Below are 22,072 nucleotides of genomic sequence, written 5' to 3' on the forward strand. Positions count from 1 at the left end.
TGGCGCTGTCGGGCATCTTTATATCCACTTTTCCATCGTGTTTAGACTACATTATCTCTAAACATATTTTCTATATTTCTATATTTTTTTGACCAAATAATTTTCTGTTTTGGAAGAATTAACTGCTGAATAAGGTAAGGCTGAATATTAACACTTTAGAAACGTTCTAACATTGAAAATGTTAGCTCTCTACTAAGTCATAAGTCCTTTTTCCCCAAAAACAGCCACAGATCAAGGAAATGATTGATGTAAAGGTCAATCATGGATGCAATACACTTAACCGTTTTTCTTTTTGTTAAACATTTTACTTCGCCTTTAGTGGCTGATTTTGCTGATCCATTTAGTTGTCAAAAATGGCACACAAAAAATGACAAAAATAAAGATTTAGTATGTTTGTATTTTATCTCTGGAGGTGAGAGAAGGCTCAGCTGGTAAGCTTTTAGCTTACACAACTTGTGATGTGTGATGCTGTGCAGTAATAATCAAGACTTTGCACATATTTTCTGCAGATATCAGATCTGGGTGTGTGGATTTAATAATTCATAATTAATAATTGAATAATTCACAGGGATTCCAGGGACATAAAGCTAATAAATAGTGCAGCCTGCTGCATAAATAAGGAAAAATAGATTATATCAGTCTCTTGGATGTAATACAACAAGGCGCTTCCCTTCAGTTGTAGAAAGCACGAAGAGTGTCTAAAATGTAATCTTTTTATTTTCAGCTCATGCCAGATTATCAACAAGATGTTTCACTGTATTGAATAAAACGAGGATGTCATGATCTTAAAAGAAGTATTTTTATATTTTCTCACACACAGTAAATCCTACATTATAGGATAACCTAAATTCACAGATACTGATTAGTATGATTTTGCCCCACCCTGCACTCTCTCACTTACTCTCACCCGGCAGTCTTTGAGTACAAAGAGTCTGAGGAAATCCATTTTCAGGCTTGTATCACAGGATTAAAAACATCTGAGATGCACCCAATGTTTATAATTAGTGGATAAATACTTCTGAATTTTGCTGCACTTCAAACTTCTACCATCAGCAAATTATTGCTGCTGCAGTGTGGGAATGGAAATATGTTTCTTTTTGTGCCTTTGTGGCTTGGGGTTTTTCTACAGAATGAAATGTTTCATATTCATCAGCTTGGGAGAATAGTCCAAAAAGTGTGTGTGTGTCCCTAATGTTACACATTTTAGGAGGTGTTTTATAATACATATTTGTAAGGGTGAGTTTAACTTACAGATGCCGATTGGTAGTCAGTGGAATAGTAGATTATTCAGTTCACTTTCTGCTTTTCTGAGGAAACACTCTACTAGATCTGCAATAATGTTTGTTACCTTCAAGGGCAAGACCTCCTTGTTGATGGAAAAGAAGGAGGCCATGGCTTTTGTCCAGGATGCTATGCCAGCTACATTACCACACACCCTCTTGGCTGTTTCGATGTTGTAGTCAGGCATTTCGAAATAAGGCTGCAGGAGCTCCACAGTTTCCCTATTAATGCTGTCCTTGGGGAATTGCTTCAGGAGGGAAAAAGAGGCAGAAAAAACAGAATGAGTATGCGGCGGTTTAATCCGGGACTTATTTCAGCCTGTGCATTTAGACAAATGCTGAAAATGCAAAGCTATACAAAACCAGAGTAAATGAAAAACATACATGCTGAAAGGGACAAAGACAGAAAATAGAGCATGTACTCAATTGAGACCAAAATTGAATCAGGATGGAAAAAAAAAAAATTTAAATCAGGGCATCAATGGGTTATGTTTAAAATAAAAGGTGTTTACAAATAAATATTTTAATAAGACATGAACCACTTTTATGGAAGTGCAGAGACTAAACTCTTATAGTCTAAGTTTAGTCCTTTCTATTATGTAGAATGTAGCTTTCATTCATGTTAAACACGGCAAATAACACAAAGCATAAATCCTGAATCATATCATAGATGATATGATCACTTCAGTCTTAACTATATACAAATTAAATAAATGTTACTGCACCTGCAGACTGCCCAGGAAGTTTCCAGCAGTCATGAGTTTTAATGACTCCTGCCATGAAGGAGTGTTGCAGTTCTTCTCTGGGTCAACTTTCACAGGGTTGACCTTCCTCTGGAAGAGCAGCAGCACGCAGTCCATGATCCGCATGATGAGGTGAGGGGGGCGACCAAGTGTCCGTACTGTGGCAATATCCGACGGTTTAATTGTCTATGTGGGCAAAAAGGAAAAACGGAGAGCGGGAGAATTTCGAACAGTCATTTACTGTATGGCATGACCCCGATGGGAGAGCTGGAAACGTGTGACAAGTAAGTCGAGTAAAGATTTGACACCAGCAAGCTGGACAAACGCAGAGCATGTTAGGAGACGATTAGAGCAGCGCGTTACTATGACGAGAACAAAGGATAAATAATTTGTTTCTCATTACCGCATTCAAAGAAGAGACAGATACATTAATGAGGATTATACCTAATTCTCCAGTTTCAGAATATAAAAGCAGAGCAGGTGTGCAGAGGGAAATAACACAACGACTGTAAGTACAAACTGTGGCAGAATGAGAGGAGTTCAGGAGAGGGTGACACAGGATTACCTCCAGGGACTGATTAAAACAAGACACAGCAGACCAGTAAAGAAAATGTTCCTGTGAGAACTGTTCAGCTGCTTTACTCTCTTCTTTTTTGGCACTTCTCATTTCTGTTCTCTCCTCCTTGCTCCATTTCCACTCAGTGCAAGCCTGAATTTCCCACTAGAGTGTCAGCCACCAGACAGTCTAGGTTATCATGTACTTCTACTTTCACTAGCCTATATCCTCTTTTCTCCTACAGCTTCTTATGAAAATCTCTCACTAAGCCCATTGTTAGAAAATAAAATCATCACTCCAGTTCAGCAAGTACTACAAAAACAAAACCATTTTATGCTTTACTGTCATCATTAATCCACTGTAACTAGTAGCAAATCAGCTCCTTTTGTATGACAAGGAAATGTTATAGAATGGTACTGTTACCTTGAGTTTGCACACACAAACTCGGTCCTTTTAAAGGCTGAGTGAATATCCAAATTAATCAGGAAACGGAACCTGTCTGTGAATATTTTAATGTGACAGTGTGGTATGAAAAGCCTGAAGAAAGGAAACATGAATTCCTTCATCTCCTCTGCCACTAAAGCTGATGTTCTTGAATAAGTTAGAAAATATCTTTTACTTTAATCTCGCTCTACTGCAGAACACCAGCAACATTAGGAAGTGTCCTGGGTTGTCTGTTTAGAAATCCGAGGTTTCTATATGCAGTTGCGCGATAACATTTTTTTAATGAGGGAATTGCCACAAGAGATCTGCATGCAACCATCTACCCAGGAGGACAGCTTTAATTACAATGCAGCTAGAGGCACCAGACGACCATACTAAGTTTAGACACACCAGGACAGTAAGGCTGCAGGCAGAAACATTCATACAGCTTCACACATTAAGTCACAGAGGGCTTTAAGTGGCACCCTGAAGCAATACATAGTAAAAGAGCAGGAGAAATCTAAATTGGGTAAACGTAAGTCACACATTAAAGAATAAAAAGACTGCCCTCACTTTTTTAAATACTCAAGTTATATTATAGGGTTAGATCATGAAGGCAAAAGCAAATATGCTTTGCTTTACTGGATCAAACATGCTTACATTCACCCCCCTAAAGCCGTGACACAGGAAAAACTCTGCTTATGAGTGAAATAATCTCATAGCTACAAGACTCGTGGTGTCTACAGGATGAACTTTGATTACTCTGGTGATCTCCCGCCTTTTTTCACTAGCACTAACATTAGGGTGACATTTGGCTCATGAAAGCCAGTTCAGACAACAATGTCACGTTGCTGTTGAATGATTAATTGCAATCGTTTTTCCAGCGCATTTTGTAATCTTCAGATCATTTTAATGTGTCTCATTAAGTGATTTATGATCAACTACCTGCAAAACTAATTATCCTATAATACACCCCCCCCCGGTCCAACACACACACACACACACACACACACACACACACACACACACATTACCGCCAATGTGGTACTCAAAAAAATACTCAGGTTTAACATTTAAACTGAAATAGTTCGTGTAGCATGTTGTGAATCTCTAGCATGGCTATAGGCTCTGAGTCATTTAAAACAAAACAAACAAAAAAAAAAAGACGTCTGAACGTAGATATGTCTACCTGGAGGGAAGCCTTGGAGCCATGTATTCAACATTGCTGTTTCAATATCCCATACCTGCAGCGCAGCCTCTGCCTCCTCGAGAGCTGGCCGGGCAGCTTCGAGTTTCTCCTCAGCGATGGCCTTGTCTGCTGAAATGCTGTCCACAATGGCCTGCGCCTTGTCCTTCACCTTTTGTACCTCTACCTTCACTCGCTCTGCTGCCTGGGCTTTTACTGTCACCTCCTTCAACACCTGCACAAGAAAACAAACACACATTATAAGTGACAGAGAAATGATTTGAAGCTGGGAGACTTTCTCAGCTGAGAAAAGATCGTAAGTGTGGTTAAGTAGAAAACAGAACGCTCAATCCAATGGGAGATGGCAGATCTGAGCATTTGTAACACTGAAGAGGCTCTACCTGATATAGAGGTCTCTGTATAACAAGAGTGAGTGTTCACGAATGGAGAAAAAAAAAAGAGACGGCTTAAACTGCTTCACTTATACTGAAGCATGACTGTAAAAAATACACATTCGCCCCATTAAACATCAATTTCTCTTATTTCACTCACTGCAGGAGGGTAATTTTACGCAACAATGCAATATTCCCAAAACAATGACTGGAAAGCCTGATTCCCAGAATGGACAGAATGAACACTTCATCTCTTCATTCTGTGTTCAATTTCTTCTTAATGCATGAAATGTTATATTAGTGTCTAATACAAACTAGCATGTATCCATTCAATTCTGTTGATTACTTCATAGACCGTGTTGCTGTTTTAATAAAAATGCAACAAAAAAAACAGCTGAAGCATTCTGAATGCTTTTTGAACCTTAAACCCACACACATACAAATAAAAATCCCCTCCCTGTCTACAAACGTACCATATCAGCCTTGTCATTGGCAATCTGTAGCTCCTTCTCTTTCACCTCCAGTTCTTTGCTAAGAGCTGCCACTGACACCGATGCCTCCTTCAGCTTTTGGAGACCAGTATTCATCCTAAAGAGGAGAAATTTTGAATACAGTTGATCAAGTCAAATATGATTACAGCAAACCTGTTGCTTTTGTCTACTATCTGGGTTTCTGTTTGCTTAAATGGCAACAAAACTTGGATATGTTATCATTTGCACAACATTGTTGAACTCATTGTGAACAATTTACCTGTTGGCCAAAGTCTGAACTTCAGACCTCTTTTCTTTATAGATGGTTTTGTAGCCTTGAATGAAGGACAAATAAGACTTGGGTGTGACATGGGTGGAGCGTCGGTATCTAGATATAAACGAATTGGGATACATTAATACTGCAACATGCTAAATATTATGACAATCATCATGCGTTGCAGACACACATAAAACAATCTTCACATATATGCATATAATCTTCACAAACACACACATATATATGTGTATATATATGTATATATATATATATTAGGGGTGCAACGATACTCGTATCGATATCGAACCGTTCGATACAGTGCTTTCGGTTCGGTACGCATATGTATCGAACGATACAACATTTTTAATTTATTTTATCAACTTTCCTTCTGACGATGCTGTCTGTGTTGAGCGCTCAGTGGATCTGCGCTCGACAGTGCAGCCTAGGCGGAGTAGTCGAACACAGATTCACTGAGCGCAGGGCAAGCTAGCGAGACAGAAGCTAGGCTCATTGCAACATGGCAAATTGAACCTCCCCCACCCTCATTCACATCTGGCGTTTGGAACTATTTTGGTTTTCATGTGACGTATGACCCTGAAGGTAAGCGTGTCATGGACAAAAGTAAAACAGTATGTTGGATGTGCCAGCAATGCTCAATTGGTGGGAACTAGTGTGTTAGCGCAGTTAGCTCGTTAATGTGTTGACGTCTTCCAGCCCCACTCATGAGGTGATCCGCGGTAGCTCGTTAACGGAGATTTGCCGTGTTGTGACATTAATGTCATTTCAGATTAACGCTGACAGCACTAGTGGGAAGCCCAGAAGAAGCGTATAGTATAGCTTTTATTTTGGAAAGAGACATTTCTCCATAATAAACTCTCTTTTCCAAAGATGAGTGATTCCTCAATCAGATACAGGGCTCGCAAAATCGCTAGCCCGACGTCCTGGGGCTTTTTTCCAGTCGGGCTACCAAAATCTATCTCTGCCCTGCCCGTCGGCCTATCGTAGGAAGGAAAAATATATGTCAATGCTTTTGCATTCTTTCGGAAATGTAGCTGGGTAATTATGTCATTGGCATCGGCCACTGTCAATATGTGACATACTGAAATCGCGTTTGAATTTGCGCTTGTTTTCTGCTTTCACTTTGCAATCGCGTGAACTGTGTATAGAGAGCGACAGTACTGATTGGTGAGTGATGATAATTTGCGCACCAATTCCTCTGACATCGTCTTATCAATCGTTAGCTTACTATGCAAACATGACAAGTGAAATCTCCCGCAGCTTAAACATGTGAGAGGTTGATCGCGCAGAGAATCGCTGAGCGTTATGTTAGTGCGTGTGTAAAAGCAGCAGGATATATATTTTAGTTCTGCTGAGCCAAATAAGACAGGTCAGGGTGAAGAAGTGACAAAACGCAAAAGTTATGACAAATCAGACTATAAGACAAAAAGAAAGTGCAGCTTTATGGTTTCATGGACAAAAGAATTTCTGTGGCTGCAATATGACGAGCTAAATAACCAGGGCTGCACATAAGTGGTCCGCAGGTGCGCATTCGCTGTCAAAATAAAAACCTGCACAAGATAAGAAGTTGCAACGTGTGTTTGCGTACATAAGATTTTCAGGCGGAGGACAGACATTTGTTTAGAACTCTTAAAGATGTCGAAGAAGCTCCTTTAAGCAATTACTGTGATGTTCCTCCACCTCCAAAGAAATGTCAGGAGTCCGAACCACAAAAGAAGCGCGTATTCTCGGAAAAGTGGTTGCAGGAGGTGAGCTGGCTTCAAACAAATGATGAACGCACAGAGATGTGGTGCAGAATGTGCCGTGAAAATTTAATAAATGACAAATTAATAAAAAGGCATGAACATTTTTTTGTATCGAAAAAATATCGAACCGTGACACCAAAGTATCGAACCGAACCGAACCGTGAATTTTCTGTATCGTTGCACCCCTAATATATATATATGTATATATATATATATATGTGTGTATATATATATATATACACATACATATATACACTGTACCTCTGGAAGTAGTCCACACATTTCTCTGCTACACCATCCTGGAAGGAGCCCATGCACTGAACTACCTCACATTTAACCTGGGCTGAGCAGTCTATGTCATAAACAGACAGGAAGTGCTCTGAAACTGAAGGACAGGAAGAAACGAGACAGGACATTATTAACTGGAGAAAAACCTCAGAGAGCACAAAGATCTTGTATTCATATAATAGCATCTACTTTGAAATAAACAGAGTATAACATGTACCGCATACATTTTTGAAAAGAAATGCGAGCACCAGACAGGTCACATTGGTGAAAATAAAACTGTGTGTTAAAAATACCTGCAACCAGTGCATCTTTGGGCCAGCGGCTGAACCAGTCCATGGTGCAACCAGAGATCAGCGCCGGAAACTTCAACGCTCGGTTCCGGAACTTCTCCCCAACAGGGGAAAAGCACAGAATGACGTGGAGATTATGTCGAACTCGTGACATGAAGTAATCGTACAGGTTTCCGTTGGTTGGAGGTCGCCGGGGAAACTCTCGCTTCATGACAGGGATGAGATCATTGAGGATATCATCTATTTCGTCACGGGCAAACAAGTTGGACACCTGAAGGCAGAAACATGCAGTTATGTCTCTGATATCACAATACTGATGGACCTAACCATAGTTCGCTCGTTTAACACTGTCTGTCGGCTGTCGTCTCTTACAACTCATGGCCGCAGCGTTTTTTAGCTGGGTCCAACAACTGCCAGGTCCCGGCATACTTTTTTCAACAGGGGGGTGTGATGAGCTGATGGAGCTCCGCTGTGTCTCATCCTCCCCTGCACCCATTCCCAAGCCACACCCCGCCACAATCCACGTACCTGTACTGCTGTGTATTTTAAAGCTCAAACATTTCTACTCCGATAATAGTGCCAACCAAATCTTTTACAGAGTAATTTTTCAATCTGATCTGATCAAAGATTTCCCATACAGAGATCTAGCAGTTGCAGTTTTTAAATGCAGTGATTAGCACTGTCACCTCACAGGAAGGCTGTGGGTGCAAACCTTGGATGTTCTCTTCAGATACAATGGCTTCCTCCCACAGTCCAAAGACATGAATGTTAGAAACATTCATGTATTTCCCTACACAATACTGTGTTTTATTGACCATTTTTTAACATTATTTTAATTGGATCTTCTTCTTCCTCACACTTCATAATAGTTGTCACTTCTTCTTACCTCAACTTCTTTCCTTAGCAATTTCAGTAGAAGTGTATATTGGTTGGCTGATGAACTAAATGTATGTAACTGCTGGCAAGAAATCTTGAAATGGTGAGTTTTAAAACAGCTTGCTGGGTGGGTACAAGCAGGCACGTGCAGAGGGGGGGCTAGAGGGGCTTGAGCACCCGCCCCTTTAAACCTCTCTGCACGGCCCTGGGTACAAGTTTAACCAAGTGGATGAAGGTACGAGATTCACTGTTTAAATGTTTTAAGCTGAGTCATTTCTCCGAATCCCCAGTTTCCATTAGAGAGAACATCTAACTCAGATTTAAGAAAGTGAAACAGTGTCTTGGGGGACTATGTGGTGTTGTGGTAAGCAGCACCGTGTCCCTAACCATCTGTTACTCTCAAAAAAAACAACAATATCACACTAACAGCTTGCTTTCCCTTTTCGTTTCTCATCTCTGTCACTTTCTCTCACACACAAACATCCTAATACTACTGCAACACAAACTCCCTTCTACAACCAAACACAAGCATAACCTACAAACCTCTCACCTACACACGAACAACAAAAAAACACCACTTAAATTTACCCCATCTGGTAATGCAGCTGCTGCTTAAATTGTTATCAAGCCATGGAGGCAGAAGAAAAGGTGACATGGGAGCAGGGGGAAAAGGCCAAGGATGAGGAGGAAACAATAATACTATTATCAGGCAGACAGCAAAATAGAACACGCAGACACGTTTACATACACGAGATTAGAAAAGAGGTGCCGGTTGAAAATGTGAAGAAAAGAAGAAGGGAAAATAAATAATTGAAAGAAGGAAAAACAAGTGGGAAACTAACAGGGAAAAGGCAACTGCATGGCTCTTATCATGGTGTTCCCATAGTGTTAAATGTCAAATCCAATGATATCCACTGACTTCGAACAGTGTAAGAGCTTCAGCTTGGTGAGTGCTGGTAAACCTCACTGGAAGCTTAATACTTGTCACATGAATTGATCTGACTTCTGACCTCTTTTATTAAATGACTTCCCGAATAACAAAATGTAAACATACAGAGTTCAAAATAAGGGCTTTGAAAGTTGTCTAAATATCCTGTGGTGGCAAAAATTCATACAACCCCTCCCAACTGTGTAAACAAAAATGGAGAGGAGGAGAAAAGATGAGAAGGAAAGGGAATAGAAAATATAACCAGCGAGTAGAGAGAAGACAGTAAGAAATGTGCATAAGAACTAGCGGGAAAAAAAATCAAAGGGCAGGACAAAGATGAAAACAAAATTCTGGGAGTGGAGAAAGAGTCTTTCAGCAGATGTAATGAAGAATGCTGTAGTACACAGAGGTGTACTTGTATGTGATTGTCCATTATAGTTTCATTTCATTACAAATATCAAAGAGAAAATAACTGCAACTCGGTCATAATGGTGAGGAAAATACACTTTTAAAATTGCACTGAACTGATATGACTCGTGCTCTCTTAAGATTGCATTCATGAAATGTTTACTGCACTCAAAGAGGAAGGCAGTGCTAAAACAAAATGTTGACTTCTAACATGCTTCTTTATCCTGCTCTTTTCCTTATCTTCTCACCCAGGCCTCAAAGGTTTTTCATGTTAAAATAGAGTCCTTTCTCCCTAATGTCACCAAGTAATTGCTTGTTGAGGACTATTGGGATTCTCTGTAATATTTTAAGGGCTTGACCTCACAGTTTGAAGCACTTTGAGTAGACTTGTGTTGTAAACTGATGATTTTTAAACAAAACTAAATTAAGCTGACTTGAAGTGAATATACATAGCTATCTGAGCGATTACAACAGTGTGTAGGTTTTCCAAAACTATGTGTGACTGTTAAACAGCTGGTGCCAGTGCTTTCATAAAAAGATAATATGTAAATCAGACAATCATACTTGTGCCAAAGAATTCATGAATTGTACAGTTTTCTAATAAACACCACCTCTAAGTCCACCTCTCCAGTAAGTATATAGCAATTCAAAGGGAAATTACAAAAATGTAAATATAAAATGCATGCAATGTAAAACATTAAGTTTGTAAAGCATGCAAAGAAAAGCTGCAGAACAAAGACACCAATGGATTGAAAACTTGCTTAAGGAAGCACCAAGTAGCTTTCTGTACTGTAGTGCCTTACAGACTAATTACAGTAACGTTATCTAATATAAAATATCAGTATGAGTCATTCAGATGGACTATCAGACAATGAGACTCCAACCTCTTACTTAAACTTCGGAACCATATTTTTCAACACCAACACTAACTGAGCTCTGTAAACAGTTTTATAAACAGTTAAAGTTTTATGGCAGGCTTAAATTTCAGACTTTATGATATAATTTTAGGGGATTAACACAAAACTTGCATTAAGTGTTGAGGAATTTCAACCATTTAGCAGAAAAGTCAATGAAAAGTCAGTCAGTCTTTGTCCAAACCCATCTAGAAAAGCAAGAGTAGCTTTGGAAAAAAACATTTTAGACAATATATAACTAAGGTAAACCTGTATAATAAAGACAGGAAATAAAAGGTATGGATAACATTTTGAATGCCTTATGAACAGAGACTGAAGTGGCCCAGAATGATCTAAAAGGCCATTCCAGCACCTTCAGCTAATGAGCAATTAAATTTAACAGAATGCATATTGGTGTCGCATCCAGTGACGGCATGATACAGCTTGGTACATAATAAGAATAATTACATTTTTAAGTCTGCTTAAGCTCTCAGCACATTCCATATTTCATTCTTGACCCTGTGATGGCTTTATGGTGCTGATATTATTAAAGTTAATAGCGCTAGCTAGAGGTTGTACTTTAGCCTGTTGCGCTACAGAACAGGAGTTTGAATAAATAGAGTAACTCGTTTTGTTTTGCTTTGTCTTTTTTCTTTTCTTTTTTTTGTTAAAGTTGGTTAATTTAGAGTAACTTTTCATTTTAGAATTTTTAAATCAGACATGATGAGTTGCTGACTTGTGTTTTTGGTGAAACATCTTGCAAAACAAACGGAAGTATTCTCCTTTATATTATTCAAAAGTTCCATGAAAATACTGCACTAGGCAGTTTGGTACAGTTTAGTGCAGGCTATGCCAGTTTCTTTCAAACACTGTGTTGAAGTTAATAGTGACACACTAAGTTGGACTGGTACAGAGCAGGCTGTAGTGTTCATGGTCAATATTAGCCTGCGTCAAGTGTAGCATACATGAAGATTAGATTCATCTCCCCAAATTCCACCTTTTATACTACCTTTAAAATATCTTGGGGTTAGAAATCGGCCATATAGCTTGTGAAACATGTGCTTATATCTTGTTGACTTCAGTTAGTTAAATCCACAAAGAGAAATGGATATCATGGTGGCAACATCACATGGCAGCTTATCAAATAAGACTCTACTAGTGGCTCAAAACAAGTTAGAATGCAACTTATATCTAAGTAACTGTTTCCCCAAGCTATAACCCCTGATTACGAACCATAGGATATACTGTAATATCACCTGAAAAACAACAACAGAGCCAATGCAGTCCATGCACATGCACAGCACTGGATCACTACTGTCTATTAATGATATAAAAGAAGTAGAAACAACCAGCTTCCTTTTTAAAGATACCTTAACCTCTCATCGATTATTTAATTTAAAACTATACAACTTGCAAACACTGCACACTGCATATTCTCTTGTTGTTCTGGTCTCACAACCTTAACTGTGACCCACATTAAGTAGAGGATTATATTACTATGAATATGGATTATTTGGAATCTTTTCTCCTTGTGTGTGCTGCTGACCTCTCCAGATGACAGCACATTATTCATGTACTCCAAGAAGGACTCGTCTTTTATTTCGTTGTCAGTAAAGATGAAGCTGATGCCTTTTCCATGCTGGCCAGCTGTTCTGTACAAACTCTTCAGGTCATCCATCAGGTTGGATGTATTGTATGAGCTGGAAAAGAAAAGCATAAAATAAATATACACACCCTTTCTTCACTAATAACTAATTTTACAGCTTCTAAAAATCATCCATACGTAGTTAAATGCAATCCAAAAGTGCAGCAGCAGAAAACTAGATCGCACAAACACTTTAATTCATCTATTTATGTGCCAATTTGCATGAAATTTCTCATGAGATTAAAGCTCAAACTACATTTATTGGTGAGAGCGGGTTAAAAAAAAAAGTGTCGGCGCACCAGTTTGAGGCTTGGACGATGAAAGTGAAGCACATCTTAGCTTGAAAGTTCACCTGCTTTAGTGTGTGAATGTCAAATTTATTGAATTATAAAGAGGCAGATGAAAAACAAGTTAGAGGGAAAATGGAAGAAGCTGCAAATTGGAGATATTAACTGCATAAACAACATGAGAGAGAAACCACAGTTTACTTTCATCTGGTTCTTTAATGACTATCATTGAGATGAGATACTCCATCCTGTAGTTAATAAGAAATTATAACAACAGCCCTAAGTGGCTGGGAGTTACGCTGTGACTGCCAGACTAGATACGCATTGCTGGTTATTAAAAATAAACACACCTGTTCCCAACTCAACCCAGCAAAAGTGATGAGTTGACCAGTTCGTAAAAGAAGAAATAATATTTGAGGACAAAATAATGCCAGTTTGAGAACAATGAAGCTAGTTAAGCAAGATACAGGTAAAGAGGAACCTCTCCACTCAAGGGAGAAAAGCTGCTTAAGTGAAAAGTAACATTGCGTCAGCCATATGGATAAAGAGCCCGGACACAGACAGCATGACTACTAGCCACTCAGGGCTGCTGTGATGATAGAAATGCTACTTTATATGCAGTCTAGTGTGCTTCTAAGAATCCACTGCAGCATAAATACCAAAATAAATGCTTTTAAAAAATCTCTAGTAGGAATAATAGTGTTAGGATAACAAAGTTTATAAGAAATTGTGTACATTAAAGCAACAAGAAAGTCTAAGTTACTGTACAGACAGAGGGCGAGAAAGAGAGTAAATTGAGTTTGCATGAAATAAGAGAACTAACTGTACTGGATGTGCATCTGAAAATCAGTTTCATGTGTGTATCAGAGAGAGCAGATGAAAAAGAAGGAAGGGGACACACAATACAGGTATCTGTTTTCACCAGGGATAGCTGTGAAGCTAAGAGGACAAACATGTGGTTCATTAATATTAATAGGAAACATTAAAATCTGTTTGGGGAACAAACCGGTGGAAAGTGTGACAATAAATGAATGTAGGGACTGAAGGAGGAAACTATTTGACAGGTTTGGAGCACGAGTTAGTGATGGTGAGTTAGTACGTTAGTGAAGCCAGAGCTTCTGAGATATCGTATAATTAGTGTGATATCTGTACCTCTAATGAGAATATGCTAGCTGCTGGGCCTGAGAGCTGATAATGCAGAATGTTTCTCATCAGTGACAAAGGTTCTGAGTTTAATGGTTTGATTATAGATGATTATATGATTAGTGATTAGATTATAACTAAATCTAACGATTATAAAACAACTTTAGTTTGACATGTTTTCTGAAGGAATTACTCAGAAAAGGAAATCTGACAATGAAAGGTGTTACTACCACTCCACAATCCAATCCTTAGGAGGTTTACAACTTACACCACCCTACCTACATCATTAATAATATGAATATTAATTTTTGCCAGCACACTACCGTGTGAGCGTGATCTGGAAGATCTTGTATCCAGCTATGAACGAGGCCAATCTGGTCAGGCTCTGTTTGCCAGAACCCCCAACACCCACCAGCAGGGCATTACCTCCCGGTGTTCGGATTATCCTCGAAACCTACAAATACACACAGAGCTAGAGTCAAATAAGCATGTTTAGATTTGCAGTAAGTTGTAGGCAACAAAAGAAAATAGCAAGCAAAATAGGAATACATTAAAAAGATAAAGTAGGAATCTGTGTCTGAGTGCAAATGTCTGTGAGTGAGCAACTGTTTGTGAACGCTCCACAATTTATACTCCTTGAAGTAAAACTGTTAGGATATTCCTTGGGCTTTAAGGTGATCTGAAAACATTTATGGAGGACTTTGAAATGTAAAAACCCTGACTGATGAAAACGTTAGGAAGTGTAGATTATTTTGGTTGGCACAAACACGACAAAAAATTCTACCTTGACCAAATGTATCATAGCATCCTGAAAGAAGACCATATCCATGCCAGTACCCCTAATGCTTTCATTGTAATGGCTTAGGAACATGTTCAGACGGTCCTTTAAAGCCTCAAATGATTCAATAGGCTCGTACACTTTGGGCAAATCAAAGTCCGAGTCTTCTGGTTCTTCCCCTGTGAGGAAAAACATGAAAGCAAGTCACAAAACTGAGAAAAACTCTTAAATATATATATTTCAATATAGTCAGACTCAGTAGTACCTGTGGCCTCGGGGGCATCTCGCAAGAAGTCAACAAAATATCTTTCTGCTACATAGTCCACCATATTCTTGTGCTCTTCACCAAGATGTTCTTCCACCAGCTTTGCCAGAGCCTGGTCAAACCACTCCACATCATCAGGCATCGTGAATCGATCCGCTATCACACGCTTGCACTCATGTTTCCAAAGTGCCATCAACGTCTGGGAAATATATGTTACGTTATTTTTCTGTTAGACAGAAGGTAATTAGCTACATGGAATAAAGTAATAATAATAAGCAATAAAACAGTAATGACTGGTAATAGGTAAAAGCACTGGGGTAGCTTAGTTACCGCAAAACTTTATTACTAGTGTATTATTTGACTTAGGATTTTTAACGTGAAGTCAGACTGTCAGCTGATATTTTTAACCTAGTTATTTTCGACCTCAGCAAGCCTCCTGTGACAGCTCTTGCCACTCAGTTTCATACTGCTGCCACTTCCCCTGTTTGTCACTTACTCAGTCATGCATATTTGTCCTTGGAAAAATCCTGCATGTGTGACCAAAAAAAATTGTTTCTCTAGTGGAAATCTCAACATGTTCTCAAGTTTTTCTTAACTACTCGTCATGTTAGAAATGAGGTAATTAAGCATGCAAAAGCCATCTCACCTGGACAGAGGTGACAACTTCAGCATTGGTGCTGAGCATGCCTTGCCAGATCCTGGAGAGATCCCTCAAGTTAAAGATGTAGTGGAACTTTGCAGGAGTTGGAAGCATCTTGACCTTAGTCAGCTGCCAGAGACGACGTGTGAGGGAAACCAAACGAGGTACAGTGCTCTGGACCTCCTCGCTAAAACCACGTCTTGTGCAAAAGTGGCCCTCACCGATCACGCCTGTGTCATAAAGTCAATGTTTAGAAAAGTTTTTTTTTTTTTCCAAAGTAAAGGATACAGTGTGTTTCGTGAAATCACTGTATGGTGGCATTTATTAGTACTTAGTTCATCCCTCTAACTTGCTGTGATATATATGTGATTGGCAACTATATTACAAGCACACAACACCTACACAACTGTCTGGAAATGGTAAAATAAGAACAAATAAAATAATGTATGTCTCTCAGGACATACATTATACATTATGCCTTAGGCCTTGTCATGTATGAACATGTAATGCGAAGTAATCCCAAAAATATAAATGACTGCAGAAAAATGACTTCTTGCAGTGTTTTACCCACCAAATATCTTGTCTATCGAAGCATTGGAGGGCAGCGTGCAGTTAAAGATTGAGAATTGCCTTTTCAGTCTCTGTGGTATGTCATTACGGCCCCCTCCAGGATGAATCATTGCTGCCAGGAACTGAACATCCACAATATTTGTGAACTCTCCAGGTTTTTCCAAATTGAAGAAACCATTCTGTTCCATCAGCTGCCTGACAATCTCATTAGTCACCTGTGATTGAAAGCAAGAAGCTTAAATCAAGAAAAGTTTTGTTTTTCATTTATTTATCATTAACCAGTATTATGAATGAAAAAATGCCAGTAGAAATGTTATAATGACCTGGTCTCCCCACTCATTGATGACAGGCATGTTGATGTCATCTATGAAAATTGACATTTTCTTCCCAGCAGGCGGTCCATAAGTGGTCCCCATCCTTTTATCAACGTAGCTCTCAACTGACCTCTAAAAAAAAAGGAAAAAAGGGAGGGATGAGGCAAGAAAAAGTACAGCGAGATAAAGAAAGAGATCTTTTCATTTCAACTGATATGTAATTCATCACAGATCATCAATATCATACATGTTCATATTCTTTAATGGCAAATGAACACAGTCATGGTGTTGGTTTTCATTATAGACCTGCTCTGTGCCAGGTTGGCAATGCCTTATACAACTGCCCCCTGCCTTGCATTGAAACGATTACTTTCTTCCCGTCTTTGGCTGTGTGACTGCTGTCTACTCTTACTACTTCAGCTGTATCTCATCACTCGATCGGTCCCTGAGTGTGCGCAGTAAGGAGCCTATAATATGCCTTGTTACTCAGCTGTATTCCATCCTCTTTCCTAGTTTGTGTCTATTTTGGTTTCACTGTACTTTGCATCCATCCTTCATATTCTTTTGTTTTTGGTTTTACTACTATTTGTACAAGCCTTCAGCTAATTCCTGTGTTTGATCTCTTGGTGTTACATTCTGTTGCATCAGCTTTCATTTTTAAAGTTTGCTCTTTATTCTTGTTACCTGCCTGTGGTGTTCTCCCCTCTTTAACTGAATGCTCCTTTTAAGTTAAAAATTCACAGTGTGACACACTTCTGTTTCTTCTAAATTAAGAGAAAAGAAGGCAGGTGACCTGATGCTTTACCTGGAACATTAGTGGTGTAGTAGCAGAAGAGAAGTTGAGACTCTTGCCTATGTGGGTCTCAGGGTCATACTTTGACATGTAGCTCTTGATGATAACAGTCTTGGCTGTTCCTTGCTCTCCAATTAGCAAAACAGCCTATAACAAACATATTTAGATTTGCCATCAGTCCAAATTATCCCAACTAACTTCCACGTTATAGGATAACATGAGAAGGGCGACAGTAGAACAAGACCGCGAACAGTTAACCATGTCCTCCAATGCAAGAGAGGCAAGTCTACGGCATATTCTATGAGGAAAGATCAAAGGGGAAGTAAGAGCATATCCTCTGCGTCTGCTGAGCATAAACACATGATGCTGATTTTGTAGTTACATTTAAATGTTTATCCAAAGTTTATTTCAAGTTGTCTCTCTGGGGAAAGTACACGACTCATTGTCAAAGTCTAAAAACAAATGAGACCTTCATAAATGTAAATATAGAGGATTTAGAAAACACAAAACACTCAAGAACAGGAAGGTCAGATTAGACTTTGAAAACAGAAAACAGCTAAAAAGAGCCTTGCACAATTATCCAAAAACTAAAACTAAGATTGCTTGTGCCAGAATGATGGGAAAAGAAAAGTATGTGGAACATCATCAAATTGTCTATCAAACATGGAGAAGGCAGTTTAACACTATGCGTTAAAGCATGCGCGTGTAGGCTGTCACTGGAAGCGGGTCACTAGTGTTTGCTGATGATGTGACTGTTGGATGGAAATGACTCTAACTGGTAACCATACCTTGCCTTGCTTTGCAATAGTCTGGGTTAGGAAGTCTGTTCTAACGTTGTCCACATTGGGGACCAAAATTGAGCTGTACTCTGGTGTGAATGCAGATGGATAAAGGTATTCCTCCACTCTGGTGTTCCAATGGACCCAATGACCTGGATAAATATTTAAATTAATTTTAATAAGATAAAGCTTGTTGTAGAGATCAACACAAAATATGACAATAGTTTTTCAAAATAATTAATCCAAAGATATTAATTCAGTTTATCACTAAAAATAATTTTATATACACATATGTACTTTCCATAACTACAACATGAGACATAATGTGTCTGCCTACCCAGTAACTAAACAATGCCATCTGACTGAAAGTTAATGAAGCCATCCTTACCATCTGCTGTGACATAGTAGTCAAACATGGTGTCCTCACTGTCAGGAGGAATGTCTGGCAAGTTTAGATGAATACTCTTGTTTCCTCTAAGCCACATTTCCATCTTCCTCCGATCATCCAGTTCAAGTACAGCCCCAGCGCTCCACATTAGTGCAAAGACATAAAGCCGCTCCAAGAACTCTCTGGATAAATCGCCACACTGCTCCTGTAAATTGATATCCATTTTAAGATGAGGAAATTCAGGGATCAATTAAAGAACCCAAAAAGGAGATGAGCACTTCATAAGTTAGGCCAAGTCTATGAAACTGAACATACAAAATATATGGACAAAACTATGAGTCACAGTCTGTACAATGGGTATAAATGTGCTTAAAAAGGTTTTGGAAACATAAATATAAGTTGGTCTCACTATAAATTTCCACTTCAAGAGTCACTTATCAATGAAATATTCATTAGTTGCTGTTCGTGTGCACGTCCAGTGGATGGGAATACCTTACCTTAGGTGGTATGAGTCCCTGTAGCATGTTTATGCTTTGCATGATTACAAAGGCCTCTAGCATGTCCATTTTGAACTCTAGTGACTGCACGCAGAAGCGGTAGAGCTCGGAGAAAGACGAAGAGAAGAGCTCTCTCAGTATCTCTGCCTCATGTGGGGACCGTTTCTTCAACCAGCCCTAGAAGCAGCAACAGCATGACTCTATTTAGTCAAAACTACATTTAAATTATATGATTCATAAGTAAATATTGCCTTAATATACCTTGATTTCAAACTTTTGCAAAATGAAACAAATAATTACAACCGGTTTTTCATAAAGCTCATTCACCTCTAGTATGGGGATCCAGGTGAGCACAGAGGAGCTCATGAACACCATGCCATTGCGTGAGACGGTGGCTGGAGAGGCATTGTCGATGTTATGCGGCTCAAATACCACCTTGCAGTTGGGAGCCATTGGTATTCGGTCTCCATTTGCGAGTGTAAGAGTTCTGTTGTCATCCAAAACTGAATTTAGGTTTTCAATCCATATGGCATCAACTGGCCCATCCAGCACTATCCAGATGTGCTCTCCTGTGAGGGGAAAAAAAGGGTTTGTTTACATGATTACAAAAATGAGGTGGTATGAAGACCTTGTGCTGTCACCCTCGAGCAAAAATGAGCTACATTTCTGAATATGAATTTAGTGCATACAAAAGAGTTCAAAATGTTTTCTTGGCTAACCAGCAATCATGAGCTATCTGTTTGCAAGAAAAACAACAACTGAGTCATTTATTTTGTGGAATTTTAAATATGAACAAAGAAATCCGTTTCTCCTCGCTCTCCTCCCAGTTGGAAAACATCCAGAAACAGAAACACAAAAGACAAATTGCGTCTGAAACAAGCAAAAGACTGACGTTCTCTGACGTTCAGGCAATATCGCACAATAAAGCTGCTGTTTGACAATGAATGTGGTTTACACTCTAAATGATGAGAAATCAGTTCCTTTGAATATGACTACTACATGAGCACATGTTTTACACAGAAGTTACCAGATGATACACACGAGGCTGTTTCTGCATCAGTTACAACACAATGAGCGTGGACAGCACACAGCTGTTTTCACAAAGTACTTCTTTTCTTGGAGGAATATCTACTCGACTCAGGAGCTGCTGCCCTGTCACATTGCCACATCTACTTTTCTACACTGGAATTCACTCTGTCCAAAGTAGCAAGCTCTTCAAATGAACAGGAAGTAGCAGCAGGAAAATAATGCAAAGACACAGAGAACACCCCACTCATAGATATGCAAAACACCGTCAGAACAAGTAATTAATAGATGAGATGTGTACTTAGACGCATAAAAGCAAACATGGAATGCATACGCAATTGCCCGCAGACATTTTTAATTATCCGTGTAAGCTTAGAACTAAATAGGAAGATTAAACAGTGCTTTGTTTCCTTTGAACCTTCCAACGTTGTCCCAACGTATTAATACTTAATTGCAATAACCTACTTGAACTGGTTTGTCAAAGTTCTCATGGAAAACAATGTTTACCAATGATTTTTTGCTTTATTAATACCCAAGTGTGAGATATGTGCACAATAAGAAACTATTTGGACCTTTCTTTGCTCTCAGTGTTTTCCTCCACAGTGTAGAGAAGATGCCATCAGTCCAGTCATTTGTGGCCACATCTAGTCTGCCAAACATCTGAGGTGCAGTAATGGCTTTGGGGTTCATGCGCATCTCTCTGTGAGAATGACCACATTCTGGAACAAAATTAGATATTAGCAGAAACATGTTCTAATTCCTAAAGTTAATATAATGGATAATATAATACTTTAATGGAGCAATAATTATATTAAACATTAATTTATTAAAAATTATTGTGACAAGGTCACAAACTAACAATATTACCCTAAAAATATGTAGATTTAATAAGATACCCCATAAATTAAATAGATATCTTGTCCTAGTTCTGTTCACATATTCATGTCTACAGTACAATAGATTCAAAACAAGCTTACCACAAGTTGGTGTCTTTTTCTTTAAACTCACATGCGACAAAATACACTAAATCCTACCTGTCATAGCTTTCATAAGCGTGTGTATACAAGTTGTCTTTCCAGCCCCACTGGGCCCCAGGGCCATCATGCCATGTCGGACTCTTTGAGTCTCGTACAGCTGGATGACCTTTAGCTTCCAAGGAGGATGGTTGATTAGGCCTGCATCCTCCACCTGAAGAAACAAAGTAGTTACAATTCCAGCTATTTTTGTAACAATAATGCTTTTACTGTATTTACAAGTATAATAACTTCGTATACAGTCGTGGTAAAAAGAAAGCACCCCTTCAGTCAATTTTAAGGTTTCACACATCAAAACATCTTTTTTTTTAAATTAAAAAAATGAAGCCAAAATGCAGAAGCAATATATGAAAAACTAAACTAATACTATCCAATGCACTTGCTTAACTGATCAGCAACAAAACAGCATAAAATCTAAAAGTTCCAACTTTTAATTGCATCTCTCACTTCCTGCACTGTTTTTCACAGGTCCTCGGGTTAGGTCCTTTACAAATAATAAATGCCACCATTTGTATCCTTCTCGATGTCCTGTCCTGAGGTCTGACATGACAAATACGGCGGCCTCACTCTCCATTAGGCTTTTGGACAGTCTTACTCAGCCTTCGCATTTCTCTTTCTGCCTCTTTCCATTGTTTCCCCTTCCTGTTCCCCATCTTGCAAACTTGGTGTTACTGTGGATTTTCACTCTCCTCGTCAATAACAGATAAATCCATTCTCCTACTCTCCTACCTGTTTGTCAATGGCAGCTTCTAGTTCAGGGTAACCCGCTTTGTCAAGTTGGATGCCCGGGAAGAGGTCTTCAATCAAGCTCAGAAAAAGTGGCTCATCCTCATCGATCTAAACGCATGTGCACACAAATTTGCAAAACCCAGTGAAAACATGAAACATCAGCATGGTTATCTTTTTGATGCCCTATTGTGTACTTTATGGACTTACCAGTTTTGAAAGGTTCATGTCCCTTAGAACCCTCATGACAATGGTAGACTCTGTATCACTGGGGTTGGCTCGCTTGGCTGCTCCCAGAGTTCGCAGAACTGACAGAATGTTGCGCAGGCCAAAATCATAGTGAACCTGAACATTCATAAATATCATTTTAGTTTCATTTACATTAATGGAAACCCGTGCAACCTTGTTGTTAAG

At 39.0% G+C, this 22,072-nt stretch overlaps 1 protein-coding gene across 3 annotated transcripts in view; it reads right to left on the bottom strand.

The window, feature by feature from the left end:
• Positions 1–22,072, bottom strand: part of dnah5 (dynein, axonemal, heavy chain 5) — a 115,328-nt gene that overhangs the window by 59,941 nt on the left and 33,315 nt on the right. For all 3 annotated transcript variants that reach the window (XM_085176265.1, XM_085176264.1, XM_085176266.1), the window contains 23 exons: positions 21,869–22,003; positions 21,662–21,769; positions 20,933–21,086; positions 20,471–20,617; positions 19,200–19,441; positions 18,873–19,049; positions 18,376–18,580; positions 17,997–18,139; positions 17,221–17,355; positions 16,425–16,547; positions 16,103–16,316; positions 15,538–15,761; positions 14,892–15,090; positions 14,633–14,805; positions 14,172–14,302; positions 12,320–12,473; positions 7,672–7,939; positions 7,352–7,475; positions 5,331–5,438; positions 5,054–5,168; positions 4,247–4,423; positions 2,006–2,209; positions 1,349–1,528 (listed from right to left, as the gene is read on the bottom strand). In XM_085176265.1, the coding sequence (XP_085032391.1) occupies positions 1,349–1,528; positions 2,006–2,209; positions 4,247–4,423; positions 5,054–5,168; positions 5,331–5,438; positions 7,352–7,475; positions 7,672–7,939; positions 12,320–12,473; positions 14,172–14,302; positions 14,633–14,805; positions 14,892–15,090; positions 15,538–15,761; positions 16,103–16,316; positions 16,425–16,547; positions 17,221–17,355; positions 17,997–18,139; positions 18,376–18,580; positions 18,873–19,049; positions 19,200–19,441; positions 20,471–20,617; positions 20,933–21,086; positions 21,662–21,769; positions 21,869–22,003 (3,840 nt within the window). The remainder of the gene's footprint in view (positions 1–1,348; positions 1,529–2,005; positions 2,210–4,246; positions 4,424–5,053; positions 5,169–5,330; positions 5,439–7,351; positions 7,476–7,671; positions 7,940–12,319; positions 12,474–14,171; positions 14,303–14,632; positions 14,806–14,891; positions 15,091–15,537; positions 15,762–16,102; positions 16,317–16,424; positions 16,548–17,220; positions 17,356–17,996; positions 18,140–18,375; positions 18,581–18,872; positions 19,050–19,199; positions 19,442–20,470; positions 20,618–20,932; positions 21,087–21,661; positions 21,770–21,868; positions 22,004–22,072) is intronic.

The sequence above is a fragment of the Neolamprologus multifasciatus genome, chromosome 11 (assembly GCF_963576455.1).
Source record: "Neolamprologus multifasciatus chromosome 11, fNeoMul1.2, whole genome shotgun sequence".
In the NCBI taxonomy this organism is placed as follows: domain Eukaryota; kingdom Metazoa; phylum Chordata; class Actinopteri; order Cichliformes; family Cichlidae; genus Neolamprologus; species Neolamprologus multifasciatus.